The following is a 27,876-nucleotide window of genomic DNA, read 5'->3' on the forward strand; positions in this document are numbered from 1 at the left end:
ATATGAGATGCACTTAATGCGACAACCAATTCAAGTTTCTGTCCACTTCAATGACCACACAGTAGCTAAATTTACAAGCTGTACCATCGTATTTTTGCATGGCCATCTTGTTATATATATACATTTCGGTTTATTTACTCTCCAAATATTATCGTGGTCGTGTTTAATGGCAATTTGTTTTTTTAAATTTTTTTTTATTTTTTTTATTTTTCAGTTGATAATCTGCGCTCCATCTCATTGCAAACTTAACCTCGAGTTAGTAGTCATCACACACAAATATAGATCAACCATGAAGTTTCTTACAACAAATTTTGTCAAATGTGCTGTTAAAGGATGTCAATCATCATTGGACTCATTTCCATTAAAGTATGAAGAATGTGAATTAGTCCAAGAAGAACAAGATTACAACCCAGAATTTATTGTTCATATGTTAGATAGATTAGATTGGAATGCTATAATACAAGTTGCTAAAGATTTGGGCAATGAATCTTTACCACCTACCAAACCAGAAGACTTGGATCCAATTATGGAAGATAGCCAAGCCGTATTAAGAGATTTACACACTTTATTGATTGAAACACAGATCATCGAAGGTAAAATGATCTGTAAAAACTGTCAACACATCTATTACATCAAAAATTCCATACCTAACTTCCTTTTACCACCTCACTTAGTTAATTAGATAGTTAAAGTTAATAATATATATATATGTATATCAATACAGCTAAAGAATTACGTTGTTTCTGTGTCCCGGGTCACGTGATATTAACTTCGCGGACAAGGAATTATCATGGTTTCCAAAAAGTGGCTATGAATCTCTCGTAAATAGTTACAAAGGTATGTTCAGCCTAGAGGAATCTCAACTCCATGATAGTCGGCTTGAGAGTTGCGCCACATCGACTAGAAAACAAGGTGTTTTTAAAAAAAAAACTAGTGACAAGGCAACATGATCGGTTTAACTTGACTATTTGGCGAAAGCTAATAAATAGATAGATAAACAAGTATTCCCGAAGATTAGCAATTCCCCCCATAAGAGTTTTTAATCGTTTTTTTAAGCAGTTCGTATCAATAATTGAAGTCTTAGTAATGAGCACATATAGCCAACCTTGGGGGCAGTTTTTTTGTTTCTTCTTTCTTTATCAGATTGTATTCGTTTTCTAAATGTCCATACGCCTGATAAGACGCGTTGAAAATGGGCGTTGAAACTGGGCCACTGGAAACGAGACGCCGGTTGGATCACAGCCCACAACTTAGTTAGTTTTTTTTTTCAGTTTTTTAGTTTTTCAATTTTTCCGGTTTGTGTCAATTATTTTTGTGGGTTCAATTTCCCTCCTTCTTTCCTCTTTTCCTTTCCCCTATTTTGTATTTTAATTACTTTCGTTCTGTTCTGTTCTACGTATCTTCTCTCCACCTTTTATTTTATTACTGTGTCTCTCTTTCTCTTTCTTGTCCACGCCCACGTATGGCCGCAAGAATTGAGTATTAGTTAGCAATCACAGTATAGCAATGGTCAACCTTCCTCATTTTGAAAACTTAACATAAAAGGCAACATGGAAGAAGTAATAGTCAATATATTTCATTTCTCTACTTTCCCTCTTTGAAACATATATATTAATGTCGGCCCGCCCCAACCCCAACACTGGCCCATCTTCACAAATGTACGACCCACAGAACGAACAATCATGGCACAGAGGAAGGGAGAGAGAGAAAAAAAAAGAAATTATTACAATCACAACACCTCACACATAAATTCTCACTTCTACTGTCTTTCTTTTTTTTTTCTTGTTGTTTTTGCTTTTTTTACTTTTTATTTTTTAGCTTTTCTTTTTTTTTTGGCTTGTTCAATTAATTTATTATTTTCTAAAAAATTTCATCAAATATTCCCACGAGTTCACTTGCCAGAGAATCAACCTTTCTACCACCAACAATAAACATAAAGAATGGTAATGTTATCGATATTCAACCACAATCACAGCCATAGTAACAACTCCACAACTTCCACCAACGATATCTCGAATACCAACAATAATAATAGTAACAACTCCCCCACTTCTTCCACCTCCATTCCAGAGGAGCACGAGGTAGAGGAAACACATGAAGATCCTTCAATTACCCCGGAACCTATAGAAAAACTATCTATCCCAGACTCTAGACCTCTGTCAAGAAACAGAACTAGATCTATTTCATTCACAAGATTTTTATTTAACAAGGAACACCAAGATCAATCGCGGTCGACGTCAAATGAAACCACGGATAATCATTCATCGTCCCTGCCTTCCACATCCGAACAGAATAATTCAGGCTTTGTAAGGTTGAAAAATATGTTTAGATTGCCATCAAGTACGTCTATACATTCCGAGGATGCACGTACAGTTGGAAGAACAAGATCAGTATCAACCCCCTTAACTCCGCCGCGATTCAAAAAGGAACCACCAGTACCACATATCGTTACTACAGGTACATCAACATCATTGAATGACAGTTTGACGGAAAACCAAATAACTCCATCAAACACAACACATGTATCACGAACTGAAGATATGCCGGTACAGATAACACCCCCATCAGCTATTAATACAGTAGGAGAAGCAACTGTTGATGATAACCTTGATTCATCCCCACTGAGTCCCGTAGCTCAGTCAAATCCATATTTCCAATACCAAGGTTTGCCTGAACACCTGAAAGCTTCTCAGAATGCGCATTTGGAAACAGCACCTAATAGGGGAGATTTATCAGTTTCTTTGAGACATAATGATTCGGTGTTTTCATTAAATGACCAAGGTGTTTTGAAACCTCCGAAGATACATAGTCGTGAAATATCAACCTCAAGTGAAGACAATTCGGAGCCAAGTTCACCACTTCCAAAGACACCAATAAGACTGATTATGGAAGGAGATGAATTAAACTTGAAGCCTGTTGAACAAGAAACCGACTTGGCAGTTCCAGCGTCCCCATTTCAGCGTGCCTTGAGAAGAGTAGCATCAGCGCCATTAGTACACCGTCTAATGGTTGATAAACAAGCAGGAGACCAACATGGGGTTTCTTCAACTTCACCATCGGTTTCTGCATCTCCACAGAAAACTGAAGATCCATTTGATATCAATAAACATATAGGGGAAGTGAAGATCACAGGTCGTCCAAGAACTTACACACAAGACAGAACATATTCTAATTCAGCTACCAAGATCGTTGATGTTCAAGTTCGTCCGGATAGTTTTGAAAAAATTAGATTATTGGGAAAAGGTGATGTTGGGAAAGTGTACTTGGTTAGAGAAAAGCAGACCAATAAGCTTTATGCCATGAAGATATTGAGTAAAAAAGAGATGATTGAAAGAAATAAAATCAAACGTGCATTGGCCGAGCAAGAGATTTTGGCTACATCAAACCATCCATTTATTGTTACGTTGTATCATTCATTTCAATCTAAGGAGCATTTGTATCTTTGTATGGAATATTGTATGGGTGGAGAGTTTTTCCGTGCCTTGCAAACTAGAGAAACTAAAACTATTTGTGAAGCAGATGCGAGATTTTATGCTGCTGAAGTTACAGCTGCATTGGAATATCTTCATTTGATGGGATTTATATATCGTGATTTGAAACCGGAGAATATCTTATTACATCAATCTGGACATATTATGTTGAGTGATTTTGATTTATCTAAACAAAGTGAACGAGCCAAAAACCCAGAAATTTCATTTAACAAATCGGGAATGCATTTACCGTCATCAGGAAGTTCAAATCATCATAATGGACCAACAATTGATACTAAAGCTTGTATTGATGGATTCAGAACAAATTCATTTGTTGGAACAGAAGAATATATTGCACCAGAAGTTATTCGTGGTAAAGGACACACTAGTGCCGTTGATTGGTGGACATTGGGGATTTTCATTTATGAGATGTTGTATGGTACCACACCATTTAAGGGTCAGGATCGAAAAAAGACATTTGCCAATGTGTTGAAGAAGGAAGTGAAATTTTTGGACACTCAATCTGTTTCATCAAATTGTAGAAACATTATCAAAAAGTTGTTGATCAAAGACGAAGAGAAACGATTGGGTTCCAAGACTGGTGCATCAGAGATCAAGAGCCATGCTTTTTTTAAGGATACCCAGTGGGCATTATTAAGACATCAAAAACCTCCAATGATTCCAATTTTAACTAAATCAAACAAGAGATTTGAAAGACCTGCTCAAGAATCGGAAGAAATTATTGAAGCTTCATCTAACAGTATAAATGAAAATGATCCATTCTCGAGGTTTAATTCGGTAACATTAAGATATGGGGAATTTGAAGATTTCAATCTGAGTCCACAATATAATCCGGAGAGTAGTGCATATACTAGTGTTGCATATACTATGACTTCTGAACACGATAATTCAATAAAACAAAAGGGATTCTTGAAACGTTAATGATCAATTAGAAACGACATAAAAAAGTAAATAGAGTAATCACAAAGAAATAGAAAAAAAAAAAAAAAGAAAGTAAAAGTTTATAAATGAGATTATAGGTATATATAATAGAGCTACGTAATCAATTTAGCAAACGATCGGATTTAACTTGCTTAATGCTACCATATGTAAGTTTCTAATTATGGTTTTTATTTTTTTTTTTTTTTCTTCTGTGATATTTTTGGGTGCGAAACATAGTTTTACGAGGATTGAATAATTGATGACGTAATAAACTTTTGATTTGTATTTTTTTTTTTCTTTTAAGATAAACAATGATAATGACTATGAATAATAATAAAATAAGTATGAAAGCTAATTAGAAAACGAATATACAATCATAAAAACCCCTCCCTGAAAATAAATGACCAACGAAATAGAAAATAAAAAATGAAGAATAAAAATTTAACGACCTTTCGTAAGAATCAAAACCTTTTGATGTAAGATTTGTTAATTATTTTTGTTTTTATTTTAACAATCAACAAATTCAATAACACTTAATTTAACGGCAGAACATTGAGCAGCGACATTTTCGTCATACAAATTGTAGAAATCACCAGATAAACATTGGTAGAAAACATCAGAATCACCCAAATACAAGTAACCGTTTCTAATTGACCAACCAGCAGAGTAAATAACACCAGCTTGAGGAATTGGACCATCAAATTGGAATTGACGATTAGCAACAATACTACCCCATCTGTTTAAAGAATCTTTCAAAACACCATCATGTAAAGTCATTTCTAAGTTGTTTTCAGCAGAACAAGCTTGTGGAAGGGAGTCATCATCATCTTCACTATCGTCTTTGGCAGTAGTAGAAGCAGATGAATCTGAGTTGGCATTAACTTGACCATCAGTAATTTGAGCAGCACCGGTGGCAGTAGTTTGATGTTGAACTTGGCCATCACTAATTTGGGCAGCAGCAGTAGCAGTGGTTTGATGTTGGATTTGACCATCACTAATTTGCTTGATAGCTGATGCAGTAGTTTGATGTTGGATTTGACCATCACTAATTTGTTTAACAGCAGAAGCAGCAGTGGTTTGGTGTTGGATTTGTCCGTCGGAGATTTGTTTAACTGGGGAAGCGGTAGTAGTAGCTTTGGTTTGATGTTGGACTTGACCATCTGAGATTTGTTTCACTGGGGAAGCGGTGGTAGTGACTTTAGTTTGGTGTTGAATTTGACCATCTGAGATTTGTTTGACAGGACTAGCAGTAGTAGTGGCTTTTGTTTGGTGTTGAATTTGTCCGTCAGAAATTTGTTTAACAGGACTAGCAGTAGTAGTTGCTTTTGTTTGATGTTGAATTTGACCATCTGAGATTTGTTGAACTGGAGCAGCTGTGGTTTGGTGTTGAATTTGACCATCGGAAATTTGTGCAACAGGAGTGGCTACTGCTCTTTTATCTTTAGTTAAAGTAGAAGTTGATTTATCGGTTGAAAGAGCAGATGCAGATTCAACAGTGACAATTTGAATACCAAAAGTACCAGTAAAATCAGTGGTTGCACCTGATAAAGCATGAGCTGAAGGACTTAAAGTTGAATAATTTTCTTCAGGAAGAGTAGCAGCCAAGGAAGATGAACATAAGAATGCAGCAATGGTGAAAAGGGTAGAATACTTCATTGTTGATGATAATTTATTATTATGATTATAATAGTTTGTGATTATTGTGGAATATAAAAGATGAATGAATAAGAAAAAAAAATATTTTCTTGGAAGTAAAATTTCCCCTGTTTAAATACTTTTTGAAATAATAATTACAGTTAGATATTGTTCTTTTTGATTTTGTACGCTAAGAACCAACTAGGTCATACTAAATCTAAAATTATGTTGTTATTTTTTTTTTTTTTAAAAAAAAAGGGGGAGAATAAAGAGTTGGTATCAGATCAATTCATAGATAATGAGCAAATTATAGAAATCAACTGGTAACGATTGATTTGTGCTGGCTAGAAACTACAATCTTGCTTTTTGTGCGATCCTAGGTATCGAATCACTGGGTGATCCGGTCACGAATAGAATATTCAATTTAGTGTACATTATTGTTGATTTTTCATGGATCCTCCCCTTTATTTTTTTTTTTCTTTCCACTAAATTTATGTAAGTAATTTAATCCAAATAGGTTATGTAATTAAATTGCTGGCTTGTTAAAATTTTAATATTTGGTTACATCATTTCACTCCCGCAGTATTACAAGGCTTACCCGTGCGACATTATCTGGGAAAAAGTTGCAAAACCGATAATGTCACGAATTTTCCGGAGTGAGAAGGGGAATAAAAAAAAATGGCTGGCTGGAGTAAAATCCTGAGTCCAAAAAAGAAAAATTAAAATGAATCCTGGAAAGCAACCATGAGATGCGACATTAAACATTTGATAGGAATTACAAATCAATCCTATTTTTAGTTTTTAGTTTTTAGTTTTTAGTCCTTTTTTTTCATCTCCCCTTTTTCTTTTAGTATTCCTTCGGATCAGAAAGGAAGAGACATTAATTCTATTTTTAGTGTATTTGTTTATTCAATCTTTGATTACTCCTATTGGTCAGCATGGCTTTGATATCTTCTTTTACCACAACCAATCAATCAATGAACTGGTTTGTTCATGAATTCCGGCATGTAAAATCCACTCTTGGCAAATCAGATACAAAATTTTAAATACGGATAGATCGTTCTGAAAAAAAAAAAATATTAATAATAATATTAAAAGGGGGAAACGGTTACTGCAGGGCATCGATTAGATTCTCCGTGGTAGTAAACTAACACAAGAAAATTCAATAGTGAAACTATGGTAACAGCCATCACTCAAAGACAGAGAACAACATCAAATGAGAAATTCAAAGGATAAATCACTAATTGTTGGTTGGATAGTATAGACCGAGACTATGGAACAGGGCTGTAGAGAGAGAGGGGGAGGCTTCAATCGTTTCAAGTCCTTTCCCGTGAAACCAGCCGACAAAGGAGAAGAAAAGTCGAATTGTTCTCCGATGAGGCACAGTTCAAGATACAATAACTTTACAAAAGTCAATAGTTGGGAAATTAATTACTTGAAATCATCGCCTCTTAAAATTTGATCACTTCGACTATTGATAAAGTTTTTTTTTTAAAGTTTTCGTTTACGTAATGGATCTAATGTTAAAAGTAGTCTGATGCCATCTTTCGATCTACAAAAAAAAAAAAATCACGTGATCTATTCATGTGATGCCAATAAACTTTTAAAATCTTCTAAAACTTTCAGGATGTAGGGAAATGAGAAATGTAAGACAATTCCAATTGATGACGTTGCTACAGAGAATTAGGAAACGGTAATTGTTTCTTCCGTGATAATTTGCTTTTCAACAGAACGCATATGTTAAATTATTAACTTAAAGGAGTGCAATAATTGCTGTGGGACTTTCTTTTCTTTTTCTTTTTAGTGGAATAAAGTTGCGAAAAGTTAACAAAAAGTACAACATACAATTTGATATATTCTCTTGAAGAAATACAAAACTCAATATATGTTATCTTCTTATTTATTAGGCTTTTTATTGAACGATAAGATCAGCATAACGTCCACTAGACATCTTTTATACGAAAAGAGCAATAAAATATTATACTAGACGAATTGATTATTAACATAAACAATAATGCATATCGTTTGTTCAAAAAATGATTCGCCTAAACCTACGGAGTATTGCTTTCGTTACTTTATTAAAATTTAAAGTGGGTTGAGGGTCGCTTTAAACAGATATTGGCAATACGTTTGAATACTGATTATATTTGTAAAAGGTGTACGTTTACAGTTTGAATGCCCCCAACATGTTTTCTTTACACTCACTTGCCGAAAAAGAAACCATCAATTGTGGAGAATTTATCAATGCAAATCCCATTCAATTGTAAAAAAAAAGAAAATAAAAACCAGGACGTAGTCAATCATTTTGAGGATCACCATAATATTTAATTTTCTCGGAGTGCTACAAAGCCTTTCTGTTGGTAATTTATTTTATTATGTTTGAAGTGGGCATCATAACAATTAAACCATTTAAAACTTCTACAGCTACGAGATGGGTAACGCAACTCATCGGATTTGCAAATATGGTTTGCAATTGTTTTCTCAAGGTATCAGTGTCACAAAGTAGAGCTATTTTAGACACTGCAAAGAATAAAATATGTTTGTCTTGTTTCCTCTTCGTCTTTCTTGCTTCAGGCGTTATTCTGAACATTTGTGATACTATAAAAAAAAAAAGAATCATTCATTATTTTTCAACTTTAGACAATACTTTGGGTGGTTTAAAAGAATGCCCATATTATGTATTAAACATTATAGTTGGTTTTTAGACAATCTAAGTGTTCTTATTTCTTTTTTCTGTCTTTTGTTTTTGCAGTTTGTCATGAACTCATACCGCCCTTGTCTTCCTAAACAAACAAAGAATGGAATGAACAAGAGAGACGCAGAGCAATGTTGATTATAATACTAGAATAGAATGACAGAAGTGGAGACAATTATTTTCCATGTTGAGTCGTTATTTTCAATTTTAGTTGATATTTAGTCAATTTTTTGACAAGCATGTGAATTTTTCTTTCAAATATAATATTGAGCACCCATAATACCATCAGAAGGGGGGTTTTTAGGTATTGAATAATATGTAATGGTTTTGCTGCCCTTGCATACTGGAAACTAAAATGATTTTAGTTACAAGTATGGCGTGAATGCTAAAAATGAATATTTTTTTTTTTGTGGATTAAGAATTTGCACATGGCGCACTCTAAGTTGGTGAATAATATCAGTGAGAGAACTATTCAATAGCAGTAATACATGACAATTTAAACTAGGTTAGAGGTAGCAAATAAACTAAGGCATACCTCTAAAAGAAGCAAACTAAAAAATTGGAAAAGGAAAAGAACTGATAAACGCGCTAAACTCAGTAACAACCTATAATACCTGAACAACAACAGCAACAAAAAAAAGGCGGGTTACGATATTTAATTAATCTGTAATCATTTTACTATTCTTCTCCATCCGTAAAAATTGAAATGTAAAGAGGATAATAAAATAAGGTGATGAAACACAGTAATCTCCCGGTTTCTAGTGTTAACTTTTTTATTTTCGTTACTCTGGACCTGATCTACTCCTACAGTTTAGTTTGTTTTTTAGTCCTTGCCCATATTTTTTTTATTCCTATAGTTGCCTTTAGTTTTAATATTTGGTGTCTTCACTTTTTAGCACCTCCCCTGATTTACACATAGTAACCCATAAAACAATACGATAAACTAACAGTAGATTGACAGTAGGATAATCCATGATTGGATTGACCTTGTAACTTTCTGTCACTTAATGAAAACGAAAAAAATAAAGATAACCGGAAAAGGGTCAAATAAAATGCTGATGATAATTAATTGAATAAATTAGATTAATTAACAAGCCAATAAAAATAAAAAACAAAAAAAAAACAAAAAGACACCAAAGAAAACCAATCACAAACTGAATAGAACAGTGTGTAATGCATATACATGATTATGCATAGGTTTCTATCCCCTTTGTTGGTTGTGGTTCTCTGACTCTATGCTGAACAGGGTAAAATCGTATCATTCTTTTTCAAAACACTTACTTTACCAACATTATTTATCTGCATTAATACTTAATCGTATGTGAACGCATAGGACTTTAGGCAGTAGAATTAAATCCAATGGGTTTTAACTATGTGGCACTAAACCCAAAAAAAAGAGAGAATGAAGAAAACCCTTTGTCTTCTTCTTCATCATCATCATCGAGTATGTTTGTTTCACCTTATTCTTCCAATGATTTCAAAAATTGTATTGAATGTATTGTTTTTTTCTGTTTGAATTTATTTCAAAACAAGGTGAATAGAGATTATATAATCGAGAATGGTAATTTTAGAGTGTGACATACCAAGGTTAGACTCATTGAGTTAATAAATATATGAGGTGGATGATCTTTTCATCTATTGTTGATCTCTCATTTGGCTCTGTTGTAAAGGTAACCATTGGTCATATGTACCCAATGAAGAAGAAACCATTACACTTACCAAATGTTTTAGTCTGGGAAGTTTGCTTATTTCTTCTTACACGATCCAATGTAATGTTGAAACACAAAAGAGCTAATAAAAAAAATCAGTGTCAGTAAAGTATCCGTCTGAAATAGGTCATTGACGTAGATCCTTTGACGTTTCAGGAGAAAATGTACTTTCCACTTTCTCTAATTTTCTTAGTTGTTAGTTTTTACATTTGATTCATGGCAGAAAAAAAATATAATGAAACTAGCCTCATATGTCTATCTTAAAATATCCAGTTATAGTTGTCATGGTGAATAGGATAGTCGGCTTTTATTGACTTTTCCTTTTATTTTTTTTTTTTTTGGTCATAATATCGTATTTATGTACTCCAACTATGGCTTGATGATAGCAACAGATATACATTATGTTTCTTCTCTTTCATGGGTGTTTCGTGCATTTTTTGATGATTCATTCTAACACTCTGGCAAATATTTCTGGTTTCACTTTCATTTTATTTCTTGTCCGAGTCACGATTTCATGTATCAGTTGCAACCAATATTAGATGTTCACTTTTACTTGTAATTATAATTGTTCCAACTTGTCTCATCACTTAATTTCCCACCAATATGCAAATGCTTGCCGATCTTTCATTATTTTTGTTAAACAAATCGCATAAAATAAATGCAAAAAGTTCATGCAATGGACTTTAAACGGATTTACGCATTGTGCAGCAACAGTACATATTTCAAGAATGAACGGATAAATCTATATTCCAGCAGAAAGAAATCGTTAATACCCTTTCGTGATGGATTATGTATCTTTTTTTTTCAAATGCCACCGCTTCCAACGATGCTCTTATCTCCCATCAACAGATGGAATGTTATCCGTAATTATTGGTTGGTTTTTTTTTTTTTTTTCTTTTGTCTCTACCGATTATGTTTTGAATTTATCTAGTGAATATCATCTTTTTACGAAGCTTAGATATTACGACTCTATATACAAGACATCATTCGTGTGTATATGATTACGTCCTTTACACTTTCCAATCCATGTGAACTTTTATTAGTAAGCAATTAAATGGTTATGTCCTTAGTGCATACAACATTTTGCAATGCTAACATAATCCATTTTAGTTTCCAGAATCGCCTTCATTTTAAACCATGAATAGTATTCTTTCACGTAGGTTTAAAATTGATAGTATCTGTACATCTATTTGTCTATGAATTTACACTCAATGATCCTGAAGATTTTCAATTTATTTTCTTCTTTTTTTTTATTTTTATTTTTTTTTTTTTATAGCTGGTTCATGGTTCATTTTGACTAATCCAAGTGCTTTGTACTTCCCGGATTTATCAATTTGATAGCCTGACACATAATTAAAAGGAGACCATATCGTATATGTAGAAGACGGACATCATTAAGCCAGGTCTAAGTAATCTGTCAGACTTGCACTAATGGTGTAACAACTAAGTCGACGACGAATTTCTAGCTGCAAGAAGAAATAAAATGAATAAATAAATAAATAAATCAAAAGAAAAAGAGCCATGTTCCAGTTGTCACCATTAACAGAAAACTAATGCTCATCAACCAGGGTTCTCTTGTGTTTCAGGTTGAATAATCCAAAGAATCCTTTGTGTTAATAGAAGAGTTATTGTAATTTCCATGCTGAAGTAAACTTTGTAAAATGACACAAAAGTTGACACTCTGATAAAAAAAAGTTGTGCAAAATTGCCAAAAAATTCTTACTTTAGTGAATGATAAAAAAAAAAATATACATACTTATATTCTATTATGATACATTTCTCCCATTTACATTTTTTAACAACTCTTCACTACAAAATCAAAACAACCGTCTAATATCTCCGGATATTAATGACATATGTTGATGTAGTTAGATTTTTTGAACGGAACTGTTTTTTTTTTTTTTTTTTGCTAATGGGGGTTATGAAAGTGATTTTCCTTATATTTTTTTTTTCCTTTTTATTATGACACTTTTCCAGAATATTTTTTTCCGTGTTCTCTTTTGTATTGTCCCCAATTTCAAAATTTCACAACCAAAAAAAAAAGCAAACACTTTAAGGAAATGTGGTACTCCTTACTTACACATACTCCTTCTCCTGATGTGAGTGTGGGACCTGATTGATTATCTTGGTAGGATTAGTATGATTCGCGAAGTTCAACCTTGTGCATTATGCTGATATAGGATAATTATTAGCGATGCTTGCCTTATAGCCTGAAATATGTAAAGATCGGAGTTGGATGATGTGAAACTTAAACTCAAAAAATAAAGGATGCTTATTAAATCTGTTTGCTATTCCAACTGTATTTTCTTCTTTCTTTCTCTCTCTCTCGCTTTTCGTTTACAAGGGTAACCTGTATATGCACAGAAGGTTTTTAAAATAACCTTACCCAAAAAGAGAAGAGAACACAAAACAAAACAGCACAGCACAACATATTCTACTTCTCCAAGAAAGAAGCTATTTAGCCCTATATACTGAAATAGCAGTAAAATGTGTTCATAACCTTCAGGATTTCTACCGCTTGACATTTGATGTTACAAAACTAACAAAGGAAGGATTCTGTATATTGTTTTTTTTCTTTGAATAATTTTGTTTTCCTTTTGTTTTTGAAACACAGAATTGAAGGAAAGTGGAAAACAGGAAATGTTAACTGTTTAGTTGTTTGTGCATATCGACTTTTTTTTCTCTCTTTCTCTCTGTGTTGTTTTGTATTCTTTTAAATCATGGGTTGGTTCTCTTTTCTTTATATATAAATACCCATTGAAGTTTTCCAATTCTGGATCACGATTTTTATAATTTTTTTTTTCCCCTTTCCTTTTGTATTATACAATTACTTGAGAAGAAAAATTCAACCAAACCTTTTTTTCCCTCCCATTCTGTTACTATTAACCTTTTTTTTGCAACTTATTGAACTGTGAAGAAGATACATCATTTACATTCTTCTGATTTCCACTACATTACTTACACAATATCAATACTAGAAAGAAAATCCTTTTTTCACTCGCTTTTTACTATCAAAGATTTTTTTTTTCTTATATTGATTAATTCAACCACAACCATAACATCCAACTATTTTCACTATTTCATTTCCCCTTCCTTGATACATATTGTTATTAATCTAACTATGTATTAATCCTTACCAAGTAATGTCAAATAGCCCAAATCAGAATAATTCTCAAAATAAACCAAATAATAAATCGTCCAATAAATCAACAAATAATTCGTCAACAAATATGCCTTATTCTCAAGTTCAATCAAGTTTACCACCTCAATTCATGGATTATCCTCAATAGTACTTTCCACAACAAACTTATCAGCAACAACAGTTGCAAGCTCAAGCTCAACATCAACAACAAATTCTGTTAATTATGCAACAACAGCAACAGCAGCAACAACCTTCTCAACAACAACAAGTTCCTACTGTCCAAACTCCACAACAATATTCTCAACCTTCGAGTCAGAATGAAAACTATTATTTTCAAGCTTCAAGAGGTTATGCTTATTCCCAAGGAATTGCTTCAAGCAATAGCACTACAAACTTACAACAATATCCAATGAATGAACCAAGACAATCAGGTGCATCAGTTGTTCCTTCTTCTGCTACTCCAACAGATAAATCATCAACATCTGTTACTGTTACTACTCCACATTTTAGTTCAGACCAATACAATTATTTGGTTCCTTCTTTACCACCATTAAATCAAATTGGAGCCACCCCTCCAAACTCCCAACAACAACAACAACAGCAGCAACATACTTATGATGTGTCACCATTGGCTTCCAATTATGTTCCAGATAATTCTCATTTTGCTGCTCCATTATTGGATCCAAGTAGACAAGCAACCTCCAGTGTTCCACCACCATCATCGTCATCTGTTGTATTACCAAAAAGAGGACGCAAAAGAAGACACACAGCTACTGTTCATGATATGACTCCGGAAACAGCTGAGAGAAACAGATGCCGTATTTGTAACAAACAATTCAAGCGTCCATCATCTTTACAAACCCATTATTATTCTCATACCGGGGAGAAAATCTTTAAATGTCCTTGGGATGGTTGTGGAAAATTGTTTTCTGTCAAATCAAATATGACTAGACATTACAGGTTACATGAACGTGATTTGAGAAGAGCTCAAGAACGTGAAATGCAAACTAGAGAACAACAACAGCATGTTCATCACCAACAACATCAACAACAGCAGCCACAGACATCTGGCATTCATCACCAAATGTCACATGGTGTAACATCAGTTCCAAATCCAATTCAGCCACAATTACAAGCTCCTCTTGGTGTTCATAATACAGTTGGATCTACAGGTAATACAGGTGTTCCTCCACAACAAGAAACATTCTACACTGTTCGTCAAGAAGATCAATCTTCTTCTACTGCTAGACCACAGTATCCCACTTATTTATCTTCAACTTCAAATTTATCAATGGGTGGGCCTGACTCAACTCAATAGAATTGTTATTTTCCACTTTTAGTTTTTTTTTTAGTTCCTTTTGTTTGATTTTTATATTGTTTGATTTCCTTTTTTTTTATATTTTATTATTGTTTGTTTTCAGTTGTTTGTTATTTGTCCTTATAAACTCCATCATATACCCTTTGGTGTAAGGGAATTCCTTTTACGTTGCCTCCCTGCCACACCAATGTGCTTTTTTTAATGTTCCTAATAATAATAATGTCCTATTCTATACTTTGTCACTCCTTTAATGATTATTATTTAATTTTGGTTCACAACAAATACTTTTTTTATTGATAGTACCAAATTTTTTGTTTACTATATTTGATGGGTTTTTATTCTTGTTTGTTCTAGAGTTAAAACTTCATTTAATATATTTACGTCCCTCCTTTATATATTCCCAAAAAATATAATAAATGTAATGTCTTAACGATCTATATATATAAAATATACAACTTATTTATATGTTATATAACATAGCTTGTAGTTTAAAGTACTTGGTGAGGTTGCAAAAAAAAAAAATTAAAAAAGACAAAGACAAATCTACTTGAGGCTGTTAGAGATATCTGATAACGAAACACATCAAATTAGGTAAGATTGTTTAGAAGCTTATGAAATATATGGATGGAATGTTTGATAAGTTTTGAATTTTGCTATATATATTTTTTTTTTTGATGTAAAACAAAGGGTTTCCGTAGTTTTTGACATTCCTGTTTTAAAGTTTTTCATCTTTTTACTCATTACCAATATCTTACTACAAAAAAAAAACTGGTCTTACAATTATTCCCAACATATAAACTCGTCAAACATCTTCAAAACAAACACCCAGTACATTTTTAAAAATTTCATTATCAATGACTTGGTATCAGCCGTCAGCTGAATTTGGCAAATAGGAAAACATTTGATGTTCAACAACACACATACGCATTTTTCCTTTTTTTTTCTCATTTCTCTCTCTCTCTCTCTTTCTCTACCAATTTATGTTTCAAATTAGAATGTAGAACTAAAACCATTTGCTCGTTACTTGTGCAAAATGAACCTATCATTAGAGGACTGATTGTGTGAATAACTGAGAATTGAAATTTAGGATACCATGCCGATATATAACCACAAAACTTGCTTGTTAAAAACAAATGTGCAAAACGCAAGAATGGTTAAATTGATTAATGCAATGGATATGCTCGCCTTGAAAAATCATGAAAATGGGTGAGTACTATAATTGTTCTTGATTGTTGCAACGATAATATTGTTCGCTTAGACTTCTTCTTGCATGACAATAAATTACGTCAAAAGGGAAACTAGTTCTCTACCAAATGAACATATATACAACTTTTCCAAGTTTTATCATTTCAATTGACTACAGCCTATGTACAGCAATTACAACATGTATGTTCAATGGGAAAACATCTAAACAACAGGCATGTTTCTTTGTACAACCTTAACAGATTATATAAGCAATTATTCCTTATTTGGAAATAGGTCAAGTACGCTGTTCATGGTGGTGCTTAATGCATATGTGGGATAATATATTTTATCACCTTTTACATATTTTCTCCGAAACGCACTGCAAGGCATAATGAACTGATATTTTTTTCAAATGGTTACATAATCCACTCATTTTAAACCTGTACTTCAAAGTAAGGAGGATAAAAATGAACAAAAATGAAATAAACAAGTAAAAAGAAAAAAAAAAAAATTATTCACCATCTTTATCTTTTGTATCTGTATCTGTAAATGTAATGATATGGGAGATTGTACATACCTTTTTGTTCATTTTCTAATTGAACGCTGGCATTGTTCACAACGGTTTTTTTTTTGTTTTTAGTGGGAGAATAAAATACTCTTTAGTTGAAAAATGCATTTATTCTCATAAATCGGACTTTAATTTTTTGCCTTTTTTTAAAAAAAAAGAAAAAAAGAAATCTATCTAGTTCATACACAAACCAATGTAGCAATAGTTCGTGGTTAGAATTACATTTCTTTATCACAAATTAAAATCCCGTAGGAGTTATAAAAGATTCAGAGGTGGGGGGATAGATTAAAAGAAAGGAGAGGGGATATAACAGACAAACAAAGAAAATGTTACAGAATTACATGAATTTAAAGAAATAAAAAAATATGAACCCCCAATAAATCACAAAGATTGAAAAACGTATGACTGGGAAAGAATTATTAGAATACAAGAAATGCTAAACTACCTCTCTTGAAATTTCCCTCTAAAAAAAAAAATTCAAAGTTATGACTTGTTCTTCATGGTTGTCAGTTCTGTAGAAATATCCGAGGTCTATAATTACACACATCAGAAATTGATCTGCGAATAAGTTCGTTCCTTTCAAAAAAAGAAAATCCAATAACATCATGCTTTACTGTTCGTTATACTTGTGTTTAGTTCATGCTCTAGTATCTTTTTTGCTTCTTGTCCTCCTCTCGCCTTATTATTTAAAGTATTGAATCTTTAGGTTCATAAAAAAAAAGGATTACATATACTGTACACCTCGGGGACAAGTTCCGATGATCTACTATTATTACTACTACACTTATATTGCTATTATTGTCCTGTATCCGTGCTGTTGATCATTATACCAAAATTAATTTAACCTGAAATAGTCAAAGTAGGAAAGGATCGGAGTGACTCCTAAATAAGGAGAGGCATTGCAAGTTAAAACTAAAGTTAAAGCATTAACAAAAATTCAAAAGAAAATTAAAAAGAAAGAGAGAGAGATGTGGTCTATTGGATCTACACTTACCTAATTGGGAATCGTGACATGTTTTAATGAAACTTAAGTAAATTAAAATAGAACAAATTACAAATCACAAAATCCAAAATGATTCTCAATGGATCACTTGAAACTTTCATCACTCTGCAAGTAATTGAAAGGATGAAGACTAATTAGGAAAGTTCAAAATTAATGCTTAAACTTCAGAGTTTTCTTCATAATCGGTGGGTTGCAAAATTCACGTGAGAGATCAGGTCGTGCGAATAGAGGGAAAAACATAAGTTTCGTGTCTCAACCAAAAACAACTTTTTGTCCAACCAAAATTAAGCGAAAGTAAGAGACAGAGAACGAAAAGGAAAAGCAAAACGAAAAAAAAAAATATAGAATCATAGGTTATCTTATAGATAAATATATCTTTATACATCAATCATTATTACTAAATACAATGGCTGGTGGACATTTTGCAAGATACATCAGACATGCACCAGTTGCTAGACCACATGTTCCAGCTCACATTAAATGGGGATCAAAATTATTTGGTGCTGCTATGTGGTTTTGGATTATGTTGAGAATTAAAGAAGATGGACCAGTTATGTTTGGTATGAAATTACCTTTCGAACACCATTAGATCATTGGATTGAAGTCATTATAATATATAAAAACAAACAAACAAACAAAAAAACAGATTCAAATGCAATCTTGTTGTACATTATACAAATACATATTCTGTGGGTATTTCTTTACAAAAGAGAAGACTATATATAAATAAAAAAAAATATATACAGTGTTATTTATTGTCAAATTATTTTATTTATCTTGATGATTTACTACTACCACCACCACTACCACCACCACGTCTTCCTCTATAAAACGAGCCTCGTCCATTTCCTCTAGTTCCTCTACCCCTTGTATTACTTCCTGTTCCTCCTCTACGGGATGGCCCCCGATAAGACGTTTTATGTGAGGATTGTGATTGTCGTAATGACTCGTCTTGATCGTCTTCACGATTATGTATACCGTCATGTTTACCATTAGAATCTCCATAATTATCCTGTAATTTGAAGTTAAAATTAAACCCTTGACTGGAACAATAATCGAGGTTGAAGTTTCCTTTATTATCAAGTTTGAATATCATTACATTGTGTTTATTTTCTGTATCCAGACTATGGTCACATAAATTGAAATGCCATAGGTTGTAATATGCTTGGAAATAATAATCATTAATTCTTTTAAGTAATTTCTTGTTCAATTCTTGATTCTCTTCTGGGTATAAACTCAAGGGTACAATTTTATCCAGCGAATCAGTAACTGAAACTGGAATTTTATCAAACAAACTCAACCCCAATTCGATTAGATTCCTTAGACTCTCGCTAGAGTCTGAGTTTAGCAATAACTCTATCAAATCATCCTTCAAAACCAACCATAACTCTCCTAAGATCATCCGAAGTCTCGAAAATTTAGATCGATAATTCTCAACATAACCTGCAGATCCGCCCATACTATCAACAAAGCTCATACCATTGCCCATAACCGGGTATCGGAAATGTAAACCTTGACTAATGGTGAAATCGGCATGTGTTATAATTGCCAAATGTTCCAACAAGGGTGCTTTGACAACAGGAACATGACTGATAAATATATTAATAGTAAAATTCTTGGTGGTGTCTGTAAATGATTTTGAGTTTGTTACACTGATGTATAATTCTGCTATTTGTAATAATGATATCCATAATTCACCCAATTTACCGGACACTCCCAAATAACTCAAATTGCCATTGTCAAACAAACTGTGAATCTTTAGAGTTCCTCCTAAACCATATAATCTAATGTTTGGTACATTTAGTGCGGTTTGGATTTCATAATTATTCTTGTGATCTATTAGATTCAAATTTGGAATGATAATCTGTTTTGTTTGCAATTTATCAATTATCTTTGGGTCATCCAATGGACCAAATATTGTATACACAGGGCAAGGAAACGATTTTTCCCCATTTACATATTGCTGAAACTGACTAATTGACGATTTCGAAGACAACAACTTGGATTTAAATGTTGATATTTCGTCGGCATTCCCGCCATTACTAATCTTGCTTAAATTATTCAATTGTTCAATCAATTCTGGCTCCAAAACATCCAGAAAGGCCACTATTTGTTTGAAATAATTTAGTTCTTTATATTCATGAATCGTGTTTAAATCCCAAAACCCGAAATTTCCTGTATGGATTATTAAGTCAACTGGTTGATATTCATGATATAATTTGGTCAATACATCAAAGTTTCCTTGTATATCCGACAACGTAAGTATTCGCAAACCATTTACTATCAGAACCAGCATCTTTGATATCCCAAAATGAAGTTTTACAAAAAATTTTATTTAGATGAAATAGAAAGTAGTGATGGTTTCTGCTTATAACTGATAACCGGGAATCGAAGTTTGTGTGTGTATTCTCGACAAAAAAAAAAATACAATTGAGAGAGACAAAACTATTAAAGTAATTTAAATTTTGTGGTGCGCTGGGTGTTCGGTCGTGTGTCACTGACCAAAAGCGAATCGGATCAAAACTGATAAACACGTGCATGTCGCAAATTTAGTTCCGAGAAATTGACATTCAAGACAAGACGCGTTCCAGTGGAAGAAGAGAGTATGACGAAAAAAAAAAAAAAAGAAATTTTCGATGAATGATCCATCCATGGAGCTGCAGTTCGATGTCTGGTATTGGAAACATAATCTCCAAAAAGGGAATAATAATTTCATGTATCAGGAGACTATATAAAAGGAATTTATGAAGAAAATCGTGGGTCAATTATAACTATAAACAGATAAACAAAACGGTGTAGATAAAAACTTTAATTAGTCTTTGTCAAGAAGAAGACGAAAATAATAGAAAAAAAAAAAAAACGGTTATGGGTTCGTATACAAACAAAAGAGTGGTTGATCAACTTTAACCAATAACGCTAGTTAATCCAGAACAATCCTAGTTTCTGAAACCCACCCCAGCAACAACCATGACACGTCTCACAAAACACAAGATGTGTATGTTATTCGTGTGAACATGGCCAAATTTCATTACTCAAGTCTTTGTACATTTTGCGCGCCACCTTTTTTTTTTGTTGTCGAATAACTGGACAATGGACGAAATGAAATGAAATGAAACTTCCATGGAAGAATCATGCCTGGCATTGGGCCCACCCGCGTGAGAAAGGAAGAAGAACAAAGAAATTAAAATAAAGCAAAAATACATTCTGTATAACAGGCCCCCTTACAAATAAATATTAATGGCTAACAAAAGTGAACTAGAAAAAAAAATAATAAAATAAGATAAAAAGAAATAATCACTTAAGAAAAAAAAAAAAAAAAAACTCGAACCCATTAAATCCCGTTTCTTCCACACACACACACTCAAACACTGTTCTCCCCTAACCATCTTTCTTTAATTTGCATCTGGTGTTACTTCCCTTTGTTGTTCATCATATAAATTGCATTATCTTAATTATCATTATTTTATTTTATTGGGTTATTTTTTTTTTATTTTAGTTACCACCCCCTCCACAAACTTCACTCACCAGATTACTTGCAACTGATACTTTACAACCACATCTCCATTGATCAATAGCTATGTCATTATGTTAGAACCACTGCAGCGAATGAGAAACGCCGTTATTGAAGGCAACCTACCTATTGTCAAACGAATACTATCACGATTCCCTGACTTGTGGTTGAATATTGATCCCCAGAACCAGGGTTGGAGTAACCTACATTATGCATCATTCTATGGTCATTATTTGATATGTTTCCATCTAATATCATACATGAACAAAACTATGGGGAATGATTTACAAAATCGATTCACAAAATTGGATCTATTAGCATTTGATGATACAACCGTGTTGCATTTATGTATGAGGAAGAAACATTCACAGACATTGCATTATTTATTACAAGAGTTCCCTGGGAAGTTATGGTTGAACTCATTGGCGGGAGAATTACGCCAAACACCCTTGCATTATAGTTGTCAGTATAATTTCAAAGAAGGCACTACTTTATTATTGGAGTTTGGTGCTAAATGGGATATCCAAGATAAGAATGGCGATACCTGCTTACATCTTTGCTTTCAGTATGGAAGTACAGGATGTTTATATGAATTGATAAAATATATTGTCATCCAATCATCTACCAAAGCAGAAGCTGAATCCAAAATACAGGAATTAGAAAAAATTAAGAACAAACACGATTGGGTTGCTAGTGAATATTCAACTAGTTTTGATTTAATTAGTCAATACGAAGAAATGAAGAAAGATTTGTTATCTCAAAACCATGAAGCCATGTTGTCGGATTTCAAGATGTCAATACCAATCTTTGCCCCTCCAAGCGAAACTTCTACATTAAACAATTCTAATGGAAACAACAAGATTTTAGCTAGTCCAATTATCCTGATGTCACTGCAAAATCAGGACGATAAAAAAATTCAAGGCAGACAACATTCACAATCATTGCCCTCAGATAATAAAACTCGTCCACCACCAATACTCCGAAACAGGTCAAGCACTACGTATATCTACAAACCACCATCAGCAACATTGAACACATCGCAACTGGCTGCAACTCCAAGAACAAGCAATGCCGGTTTAGCCACTACACCAACAACCCCACAAACTTTGCATAGCAGTCTAAAAGGTGTTACGATTTCACCTTCCATTAGAAATGGATCTAATACTTCATACAACTCCACCACTGATGAAGAACCTGTTTCTCCACAATCAATGATTTCTACAACGTCTTCTACATTTAATGGTTCGCCCAGCTATAAAATGGGACCACGAAAGAAGAGTTTCTCGTTATCAAAGTCAGCACAGCTACCTCCAATTAATTCAGAGAATGCATTATGGCCCATGGTATCTGTTGAAACACCACAACAGCAATCACCCGTGTCAAGAACTCCGGATCAAAGACCACGTAAATCGTCCTCAGCTTCTTCTATTGCTGCTAGAGTTGCTTTTAATTCTAGTAGATCATCTTTGAATCAGGCAGAAAGCCCCAGGAAAAAGCAACAAGAATCAAGGCCAAACAATACTCATAGCAATAGTTTGAACAGTTCATCTTCAATTGGCAGTTTGGCAAGTTCTGGAAGCAGTGGTGGTGATGCTACTGGTGAATCTACAACAATCAATCCTGAAATTGGTGTATTACGAGAAACAAAGTCGTCTGGAACGCTTCAATCAGCCGCAGACTACCCAAGTAACAGACATGCTGGAATTAACAGTAGCGTAACATCGCTAAATAGTAATGGATCGGACAATTTAAAGAAATTTAGCGTCCATAGCATTAGTTTTAGTAGGGTTAGGTAACATCATCCTACTTTATTTTAGTTTAAATAGGCTGTATTTGTAGTTGACAAAGAAAGAATGTATTATTATTTATTGCAAAAAGAATAAGTTTTGATTTTTCAGCCAAAGAAGAAAAACCGAGATTCATTCATGTCAGATAAACATTGAAAAAAAAAAAAATAAAAATAAAAAAAAAAAAAAATTAAGAAGAGATAATCAATCATTTAACGACAATCACTACTAATATCCAATTTCAATGTCACATCCATATAATCTTACATTAGATATACCGTTTGAAACATCAAATCAAGCTAAAATAGCTCGTACATCTTTGGAACCGGATCCAATACTTAAAGCTGATGAATTAACTATTGATTTTTCTACACAAGAAAATGTTTTACAAGTAAAATTCTCAGGTGTTAGTGATAGAGTACTTCGAGTGGCAAGTAGTAATTTAATGAATAATCTTAAAACTATAATTGAATGTATGGATGAATTTGATGGTAAAAAGGACCAAATTTTCGATATTCAGGATTACAAGAATAATGGTTAGATTAATCAATAGTGGATAACAGTGTTGGTACATAGAAAAAAGGATAGTATTAATGTGGTTTATCCAATTAGAATTTAATATATCTAAATATTAGAATATCTATTTCTCTAGTATACAAGATCACTTTCAATGAAATGACACGTGACCACGTTAAAACTGACTACGCACACGACTCTTTTTTGGTAATTCTTTGAAACCATTTTTGGTGGTGGCAATCGATTCGAAAAAAAAAAATAAAAAACAGAAAGAGTAAAGAAAGACAGGAATAATATTCAACCGTCAATTAATATTCAAACCCACATCTAAAACATGTCATTGCAAAAGTTAACTGCTGAAATATATGCACTTTTTGATAAAGGAGATTATGAAAGTTCTCAACAATTACTTGCACCTATAAAAATTGAATTAATTAAACATAACTTGTTAGTTCCATTACCTTCAAATACTGTCACCAAAGATCAAATCAATGATTTAAAAATTGCTCAAAGAATCTTGGAAATTGGTGCATTATCATCATTATTAACAAACAATTATTCTGGATTTGAGAATTATTTTGCTCAATTAAGACCATTTTATTCCAATGATAAAATACACAACTTGAATAAGACTCATGTTAATACTGATACTACCAAGATTATTTCTTTATATTTGTTGTATTTATTGAGTCAGGGGTTAATTTCTAAATTTCATGTTGAATTAGAGATTATCTACAATTCAAATCAATATGATGTTGAAAATGATAGTTTTTTACAATTCCCAATTAATTTGGAAAGTAACTTGATGGAAGGTAATTATATCAAGATTTGGAAATTATTGAAAGAAGAAAAGAATTTACCATGTGTGGAATACACCCATTTTGTTGAAACTTTGATTAATGCTTTAAGATATGAAATTGCAAAATCCTTGGAGAAGACCTATAGTTCAATTCCAATTTCAAATTGTAAGAATTTATTGTACTTACCACAAGAATTATCTGATGCTAATTTCGAGAAAACTTTGAAGGAAACTTATGAAGTTGATAACTGGAAATTTGAGAATGGAGTTATCTACTTTACAAAGAATGAAAACGAAACAAATAATGTCAATAACCAATCAGTTATCAAGAATGTATTGGGATACGCAGAGCAAATCGAATCTATTGTATAGTGGTTTTGTGCATCTTGTTGTACTATTCTAGCGTTGTATAGAATCCTTTATATGCTACATCTAGATCATTTAAAAATGAATCAGCCTCTTCTTGTGAAAGTTCGCCTGTTAAGTTATTTATTTTAATTAACCAGTTTATAAGTTTGGATTTCCCATTAAATTCCAACCCTTCATTTAATTCATTTAAGCTCAAAACCAATTCACTCAATAAAGGATGTAGCTGATCCTTTGATTTATAATTCAATTTAACTGCATCCATACAAGTGATGAAATTTCCTGTTATCTCTGCCACCAACCTCGAATTGACATTATTTGGCTGTAACCCATTTATTTGTTCAATTGTAGCTGGCAAACCATTCTTCAAACGGATTACTGCATGGGGAAAGTTAATATTAAACTTAGCTTGTAAAAGATCCAAGAAATTGGACATGTCTCGTTGTAAACCTGGTAGAACTTCGTTAATTAATAAACTCAATTTGGCCTCATCCTCACCAAACATTTTGATTACCATTTGATATTGATGAATTAGCCTATATGTGGTGGAAATATACTTTTCTTTATCAGTTATATAATCTTTCAAGAATGATACTTCAATCATTTCCAATGTTGGCAATATGGAATAGATTTCTGCTAAGGAATCATATAGTGATTTGTGTAGTGGTGATTTGATCAACGATGTTCTGGTAACCTCTTGGTTGTATATAGTGGCATCATTAGATACAGTAAATGTGGATGTTGATGTTGGTGCATATTCAGGTGGGGAATTATCCATTGTTTACCGTTCACGAGTATATCTGAGAATGTTAATGCTAATGTTGGGTTTCGTTATTTGATTAATCTTAATGGTATCATAGTTGAAATCATGCAAAGCCAACAAACTAAACAAAAATGTTCAAGGGAGAGCGAAAGAACAAAAAAAAAATACCCTGGTCACGTTTTTAGTGCAGGAAGTGTAAAGTTAGAAATTTACAGCACTAAATGGTTTACACACGATACCACATGTTCGCCCTATTTCCCTGGTGTCTCGCGGCAAGCCACGAAGCCAAGAGCCAAGGATAAAATGCCCAATGAGGAAAAAAAAAGTTTCGAAAAAGCATGAGTGTGTGAGAAACCTTTAGCAGGAAAAAAAAAAAAAAATAATAAAAAAAAAGATTATAAAACTGATTCAAGAACTTGGTTTTTCTTTCTCTTTCTCTTTCTCACTTTCTCTTTCTTTTTCTAAAGTTTATCTCACTTTCCTTTAAGCAAACATGTTTCCAAATAATCTATACAACAACGATATGATCACGTTCCCGGATGATGATTCTAAATATCAAGCAATATTAGACAGAAATCCTCAAGCAGAAGGACACTTTGTATATGGTGCTATTACGACCAGAATAGTATGTCGTCCTACATGTAATTGCCGAGTAGCAATGAGAAAGAATGTGGTATTTTTTAATAATATGAGAGAAGCAAAGGCTCAAGGATATAGGAGTTGCAAAAGATGTAAACCAGAACAAGTCAGCGGTTGGAATAAAAGTAGAGAGTTTATAAATGCATCCTGTTCGATGATACATGATAGAGCAATCAATGGAGACAAATTGGATATTGATGCCATTATCAAGGATATCGGAGTTTCAAAATGGCACTTTTATCGTATGTTTAAAAATTACACTGGTGTCACACCAAGATCATTTTACATTCAATGCCAGTTACTACAAGAAAATCCACTAGATACTTTCCCACTTCCTGAGATTGAAACAAAACGAAATTTAAAACGAGTTAAAGAAGTACTTAATCTATATACAAATCCAAATATTGGTGTGAGTTAGATGTACGTATCTTGTGTTTTTGTTGATCATAAATAGTTGGCGGTTGTCTATACTTGTCTAGAAGTTTTATCATATTTGCATATTTTGTTGTCGATGAATATGTTCGATTAAACTCTTTTCCAAACTGGGCCTTGGCTATTTCGCATTCTAGCATAATCCAGTCAAGTAAATACTTACTGGCTTCTTTATCAAATGGGGAAACAATGATAGGAATATGAATATTAATGTCTTTGGCATGAGATAACTTCACTTTAATTACAATTTCAAACCAAATTGAATAAAAAGCCCCCAGTAATGTGAATCCTTGAATATTTGTTACAGGCACCCCTTCGGGTAGTTTATCTATAGTTTTTAGTTTTGATATATTAGTTGATTCTATGATTGTTGTAGCAAAATCTTCTGCCACTTCGCTTTCAATTTCTACTTCTGGTGGTGGAGAGAACATTTGTAAGTAATCATTCTCGTACGGAAAATTGATTTTAAAAGTTTGTTTCAACCCTTGACTATTCAATTCCTTAGTGTAGTACTTGGATTCAGTATGTAATTTGAATTCTCTTTTTGGAGGTAGACCTCCATCAAAACATTCAATTACTTCTTTAACTTGAAATGTTAATTGTTTAAGCGTAATATTCTTCTTCACCTTGTTGTTGGCTGAGTTAGTCTTCACAACACAAACAACACTCAATTCATCTTTGGGCCCAACAGATGTTACAGGCACTGTTGCTTCTACCAATACTTGGTTATCTGATGAATTGTATATTTCCATTATTGGTTCATTATACTGTCTGTAAATCGGTAAAGTATCATACATCTTAATATCCACCGGAAAACTGTCTGTAAACGTAACTTCAGAAGCAGCATCCTTACCTAATGAAACCATCACCACTAAGTTATGCTGAGTTGTTGCTCCAAATGTTGGCGAGTAGGCCGAAGGTGTGATGTCTCTGGGGATAGGTATAAGAATCGGAATATCTAAACCATGCAATATCTGATAAAATTGATCCATTGGTGGTAGATAAGCCAAAGGATCCTGATAAACAATAAACTCCTTTAAAGATTCACTGCTTCCAAACTTTGTAGGAACTAGAACCTTTTGTTTCGTAATTAGTTGCACTTTAACAGAACGTACAATAAATGGTGAGTCGTTAATTGATCTGATATTTAAGACAGTATCTATTCTTGGTATGCTTCGGGGAATACCAGGACACCCTTTCACCATTGATACCGAACATGCTTCTAGTCGTGTTGATATAGGGCACTCTATACTTTCTGTATTTGAAGATTGGAATAACATTATGAGTTGTAGTTATTTGACATAGCCTAGTTTACTAAGCCTTAGTGGAAAAAGAAATCAAAAGTGGAAGAAAAAACAAAAAAAAAAAAAAAAAGAATAAAAAACACAATAAATAA

General features: G+C 33.0%; 11 protein-coding genes across 11 annotated transcripts; 7 read left to right on the top strand and 4 right to left on the bottom strand. All coding sequences in view use genetic code 12, as the record gives it.

Annotated features, from left to right (window-relative positions):
- Window positions 1–7: 7 nt before the first annotated feature.
- Window positions 8–682, top strand: CTRG_01950 (RNA methylation protein; the record flags this gene model as incomplete). Its single annotated transcript, XM_002547597.1, has 1 exon — window positions 8–682. One exon carries the CDS (start codon window positions 8–10, stop codon window positions 680–682), a length of 675 nt encoding a protein of 224 aa, XP_002547643.1.
- A 1,258-nt stretch (window positions 683–1,940) lies between these two features.
- Window positions 1,941–4,412, top strand: CTRG_01951 (serine/threonine protein kinase; the record flags this gene model as incomplete). The annotated part of the gene is made up of 1 exon (XM_002547598.1): window positions 1,941–4,412. The coding sequence occupies one exon, from the start codon at window positions 1,941–1,943 to the stop codon at window positions 4,410–4,412; it is 2,472 nt and encodes an 823-aa protein (XP_002547644.1).
- Window positions 4,413–4,919: 507 nt separating this feature from the next.
- PIR1 (beta-1,3-glucan linked protein) lies at window positions 4,920–6,068 on the bottom strand (the record flags this gene model as incomplete). The annotated part of the gene is made up of 1 exon (XM_002547599.1): window positions 4,920–6,068. One exon carries the CDS (start codon window positions 6,066–6,068, stop codon window positions 4,920–4,922), a length of 1,149 nt encoding a protein of 382 aa, XP_002547645.1.
- A 7,748-nt stretch (window positions 6,069–13,816) lies between these two features.
- Window positions 13,817–14,911, top strand: CTRG_01953 (uncharacterized protein; the record flags this gene model as incomplete). The annotated part of the gene is made up of 1 exon (XM_002547600.1): window positions 13,817–14,911. One exon carries the CDS (start codon window positions 13,817–13,819, stop codon window positions 14,909–14,911), a length of 1,095 nt encoding a protein of 364 aa, XP_002547646.1.
- Window positions 14,912–18,439: 3,528 nt separating this feature from the next.
- CTRG_01954 (uncharacterized protein) lies at window positions 18,440–19,963 on the bottom strand (the record flags this gene model as incomplete). Its single annotated transcript, XM_002547601.1, has 1 exon — window positions 18,440–19,963. One exon carries the CDS (start codon window positions 19,961–19,963, stop codon window positions 18,440–18,442), a length of 1,524 nt encoding a protein of 507 aa, XP_002547647.1.
- A 1,289-nt stretch (window positions 19,964–21,252) lies between these two features.
- Window positions 21,253–22,974, top strand: CTRG_01955 (uncharacterized protein; the record flags this gene model as incomplete). Its single annotated transcript, XM_002547602.1, has 1 exon — window positions 21,253–22,974. The coding sequence occupies one exon, from the start codon at window positions 21,253–21,255 to the stop codon at window positions 22,972–22,974; it is 1,722 nt and encodes a 573-aa protein (XP_002547648.1).
- A 235-nt stretch (window positions 22,975–23,209) lies between these two features.
- CTRG_01956 (chromatin DNA-binding EKC/KEOPS complex subunit) lies at window positions 23,210–23,506 on the top strand (the record flags this gene model as incomplete). The annotated part of the gene is made up of 1 exon (XM_002547603.1): window positions 23,210–23,506. One exon carries the CDS (start codon window positions 23,210–23,212, stop codon window positions 23,504–23,506), a length of 297 nt encoding a protein of 98 aa, XP_002547649.1.
- A 309-nt stretch (window positions 23,507–23,815) lies between these two features.
- Window positions 23,816–24,652, top strand: CTRG_01957 (proteasome regulatory particle lid subunit; the record flags this gene model as incomplete). Its single annotated transcript, XM_002547604.1, has 1 exon — window positions 23,816–24,652. The coding sequence occupies one exon, from the start codon at window positions 23,816–23,818 to the stop codon at window positions 24,650–24,652; it is 837 nt and encodes a 278-aa protein (XP_002547650.1).
- Window positions 24,653–24,674: 22 nt separating this feature from the next.
- On the bottom strand, window positions 24,675–25,424 carry VPS28 (ESCRT-I subunit protein; the record flags this gene model as incomplete). The annotated part of the gene is made up of 1 exon (XM_002547605.1): window positions 24,675–25,424. The coding sequence occupies one exon, from the start codon at window positions 25,422–25,424 to the stop codon at window positions 24,675–24,677; it is 750 nt and encodes a 249-aa protein (XP_002547651.1).
- A 478-nt stretch (window positions 25,425–25,902) lies between these two features.
- On the top strand, window positions 25,903–26,466 carry CTRG_01959 (uncharacterized protein; the record flags this gene model as incomplete). The annotated part of the gene is made up of 1 exon (XM_002547606.1): window positions 25,903–26,466. The coding sequence occupies one exon, from the start codon at window positions 25,903–25,905 to the stop codon at window positions 26,464–26,466; it is 564 nt and encodes a 187-aa protein (XP_002547652.1).
- CTRG_01960 (uncharacterized protein) lies at window positions 26,429–27,760 on the bottom strand (the record flags this gene model as incomplete). The annotated part of the gene is made up of 1 exon (XM_002547607.1): window positions 26,429–27,760. One exon carries the CDS (start codon window positions 27,758–27,760, stop codon window positions 26,429–26,431), a length of 1,332 nt encoding a protein of 443 aa, XP_002547653.1.
- Between the last annotated feature and the right edge of the window lie 116 nt (window positions 27,761–27,876).

The sequence above is a fragment of the Candida tropicalis genome (genome assembly GCF_000006335.3).
Source record: "Candida tropicalis MYA-3404 genomic scaffold supercont3.2, whole genome shotgun sequence".
Taxonomy (NCBI): domain Eukaryota; kingdom Fungi; phylum Ascomycota; class Pichiomycetes; order Serinales; family Debaryomycetaceae; genus Candida; species Candida tropicalis.